This window comes from Orycteropus afer, unplaced genomic scaffold (genome assembly GCF_000298275.1).
Source record: "Orycteropus afer afer isolate SDZICR_OR568_19922 unplaced genomic scaffold, OryAfe1.0 scaffold00048, whole genome shotgun sequence".
In the NCBI taxonomy this organism is placed as follows: Eukaryota; Metazoa; Chordata; class Mammalia; order Tubulidentata; family Orycteropodidae; genus Orycteropus; species Orycteropus afer.
Window position 1 is genome coordinate 6,918,817 of NW_006921635.1, and position 3,790 is coordinate 6,922,606.

General features: G+C 49.5%; 1 protein-coding gene across 1 annotated transcript in view; it reads left to right on the top strand.

The window, feature by feature from the left end:
* The window catches only part of RPH3A (rabphilin 3A), a 71,969-nt gene that overhangs the window by 46,719 nt on the left and 21,460 nt on the right, over positions 1–3,790 (top strand). The window contains 3 exon segments of the mRNA XM_042780608.1: positions 115–138; positions 2,087–2,218; positions 3,165–3,404. Coding sequence (XP_042636542.1) covers positions 115–138; positions 2,087–2,218; positions 3,165–3,404 — 396 coding nt within the window.

Consider the following 3,790-nt stretch of genomic DNA (forward strand, 5'->3'; position numbering starts at 1 on the left):
CAGGCTTTAGGGGCTGGGTGAAAGCCCCTCAGCCTTGAGCTTCAGCTCTGCCTCTTGCTCCCGGCCTGCTGAAGCTGGAGGCTCTCTTCACTCAGACAGCTGCTGGCTGCTGAGGCTTGACAAGGTCAAGGTCAACAAGTAAATAGCCACAGTCCCATTCACAACAAACCACACACCATTGATTCAAGTCCAGAGAGAATCCCAAGACTGGCAGGAAACATGGCAGGCTGCTGAATGATGACGTGACTACATGCAGGGTCCATGTGGCCATAAAGCTGAAGACCTTCCTCAAAGCTGCTTCTTACATGCTGGAAGACGCCCACATCCCTAAAGCAGCTACTCAGCTGCCCCAGTAGCTTCCACCATGCAGCTAATTACCAGTCTCACCATGGGGAATAACTACACCCAGCTGCCCAGCCAAGCTGACACATAACTTGAACTACCACAATGTTCTTCTCCAGGGACTGGTCCCTCCTGATGACATGTCCAAAGTACATGAGACAAGATCTCATCCCCCTCCCTTCTAAGGCGCATTCTGGCTGCACTTCTTCCGTAACATCCCATTTGACAGATGAGGCAGGCTGTGGTGTGCTGTCAAAGTGACTGACTCACGGCGACCCATAGGACAGGGGAAAGCTGCCCCCTAGGGCTTCCTGGGCTGTCATCTTCACGGGAACAGATCATCAGTTCTTTCCTCCCAGAGATGCTGGGTGGGCTTGAGCCCGCCCAAGTCATCACTCAACTGTGACCTCAGTACCTCCATCCCTGTCTTCAGAGCCAACTGGGCCTTTCTGTAAAGTTGTAGCCACCACTAAACCCTAAGCTCTGACGAGACCTCCAGTTGAGCAGTTGTCTGTGCTTGGAAGTTTGGATATGCATCTTAGCCAACAAAACACAAGAAGTGACAGCCATTGTTCCTTCTTTTGTTGTTGTTGTTGTTGTTGTTATTTGCCATCAAATCAGACCAGACTCATAGCGACCCCTCTTTGGGTTTCCGAGGCAGTATCACTACAGAAGTAGATTGCCCAACCTTCCTTCCGAGGAGTGGCTGGTGGGTTTGAACCACCAGCCTTCTGGTTAGAGTCAGGTGCCTTAGGCCCTACACTACCAGAGCTCCTGTTCCTACCTTTACACATTGGCATTCCACTATCACAATCAGTAGCTACATGCACAAACTCTCCTCTTGCCTTAACACAGCTGTTCAAATTGACTCTCTTTAAAAAATGCAACTGAATGAGGCTGCTATCATGAACTCTCTCATGGAAACATTAGGGATATTGGACTTTAATAAAAAAGGTGACTGTTCTTGGAAGGATGATAAGGCATTCAAGAAGGGTGAACAAAGCAATTGGGAAAATCTAAGCAAATATGGACTGTGCAAAACAGTAGAAACAATGCCCAAAGTTTACAGTTACAATTTCATTAAATCTTAAACCTATAATAATAACATAAAAGGGAAGCCGCTATTCCTTACCACAAGGAGAGGGTGATTATAGAATTAAATGTCATGAAAATAAGACACTATAATGAAACGCTAGGTATTCTGGCCTGCTGGTTTCTAGGTCCCAAGCCTGAGACCTGTTCTTTCTTTGTTTGAAAGGAAATGTGCAAAGGTTAGAGAGGTCTCAAAGGCAGGGTAGCACCCAAAGGAGACTCTCCATGAAGAGTCAGCTTTGAAAGGCAGTGGAAACCCAAGTGACTTCCTTACTGTGTATTTGATGCTATTTCATGCCCATCCCTATGGCTCCCTCACATCCCGTGCTTTGGGAAAGGTAGCCATAAAGAATCCAACTGGACCAGTAATGCCCCTGCAGCAGCGGTAAACCCAAGGAATAAATGTGCCCATCAGCTCATGATAGATCCATTCTCACTCCTCTTGTTCATCAACCTCGTAACTCCCAGAGAAACACGGAGAGCTGGTGTTGTTATCCACTTCACAGATGAGGGCTGAGGCTCAGGAAGGTCCCGCAGCATTGGGGCTTGGACCTAGATCTTTTGGACCCCAGAATCCTCAAATAGGCAGTTCCTGGAGCCCTGGCTACCTCTGCACGTTGCCTGTTGCCTTTGAGCCTGTGCCTACACCCAGGAAATGAGAGAGAGTGGTGAACACCCACTGATGTCACGTCCTCTTCTCCAACCCTCTTTTCCCACTCAGGACCCCCAGGAGTCAGCAGGCTGGGCCCTGGGCCAGCAGGACGCTTTCCAGATCAAAGACCAGGCAAGTGTTTACTTCCTCCCAAGGCCACACAGGCAATTGTTTCCCTCCCACTTCCTCTTGAGAAAATGGGGCAGCCAGACTTCAGGCTACTCTGCACCCTGATACCTACCTCATGAGCTCTAAGGACCCCTCTAATTCTAAAACTCCAGATGATCTAGGGATCTAGTAGAAAACACCCATCCACATAGTGGCTAAGAGCACTGGAGCCAAACTGCCTGGGTTCTAGTCCTAGCACCTTCATTTTCTAGCTGTGTGACCCTAGGCAAGTCATACTACTTCTCTGAGCTTGTTTCCTCATCTGTAAATGGGGATAATATTAGGACCTGCCTCACAGGGGTGTTGGGAGGATTAAACACACCAATACACAGTAAACTCTAGCACTTTGCCCAACTGTATTAAGTTCACGCTAAGTGACAGTGATTATTACATGTGATATACGTGCACCATCATCACCATCATCAATGCTTTGTATCACACTAGGCACTTTTCTAAGTGCTGTACATAGAATGTTAGATATATATATTTTTTAAAATAATAGCTACAATAATTTGTGCACCTTCAGGTATTGTTATTCCTACTTTACAGATGAGAAAATTGAAGTTCAGAGACATAAAGTCATTTGCCCTAGATCACACAGCCAGAAGCAAACCCACACTCCGTGAGGTCTGTCTTGCCTACATCTGAATCAGCTTGTGGGACTTGTAAAACACAGATTCTAAGGCCCCACTGCCCAGCCTCAGTGGGGTGATCTGACCAGGGCATCATTCCAAGAACCAGTGATGGACAGATGCGTTTGGGGGGGAATCCTGGTGTCGTGTCTGCAAGGCAGCTGGCACGCTGTGGGTGCTCTTGGCTCCCAGGAACGCCAGGGCAGTAGCTGCTGCTGCTATCATGTGGTTCAGCTGCCTCTTTCCTGCCCTTCCTCCCCGCTCCACAGCCCCTGCAGAGCTGGCTCCCAGTGACCCCAGCTATCGAGGAGCCCCTGCCGCACCTCGGGAGGAGAGAACAGGGGGAGCTGGGGGCTACCCGGCAGCTGGAGCCAGAGAAGACCGAGTGAGCCACCCACCCGGCCCCTACTCCCAAGCCGCTGCTGCTTCCCCACCGCCTGCCGCTGCCCCTGCCCGCCAGCCCCCACCCCCAGATGAGGAAGAGGAAGAAGCCAACAGCTACGATTCGGATGAAGCAAGTAGGAGACACAGAATTGAGAAGTGTTGGGAAAAATAGCTCCAGGGGTTGCCCCAGCGAAGCAAGAAATGACTCCAGGCACATCCCCATTCCCCCTAGACTCCAGTATGCCACCCCTGACAAAGTATTGAAGGAGCCCAGCCCGTGCAGTGGTTAAATGCTCAGCTACTAACTAAGAGGTCGGCAGTTTGAACCCATCAGCACCTCCATAGGAGAAAGATGTGGCAGTTTGCTTCCGTAAAGATTACAGCCTTAGAAACCCTATGGGGCAGTTCTGCTCTGTCCTCTAGGGGCGCTGGAAGTTGTAATCAACTCGAGGGCAATGGGTTTTAATTAATACGTTACCTAAGTTACAGAAGGAGCTTTGGTAGTGTAGTGCCTAAGGCA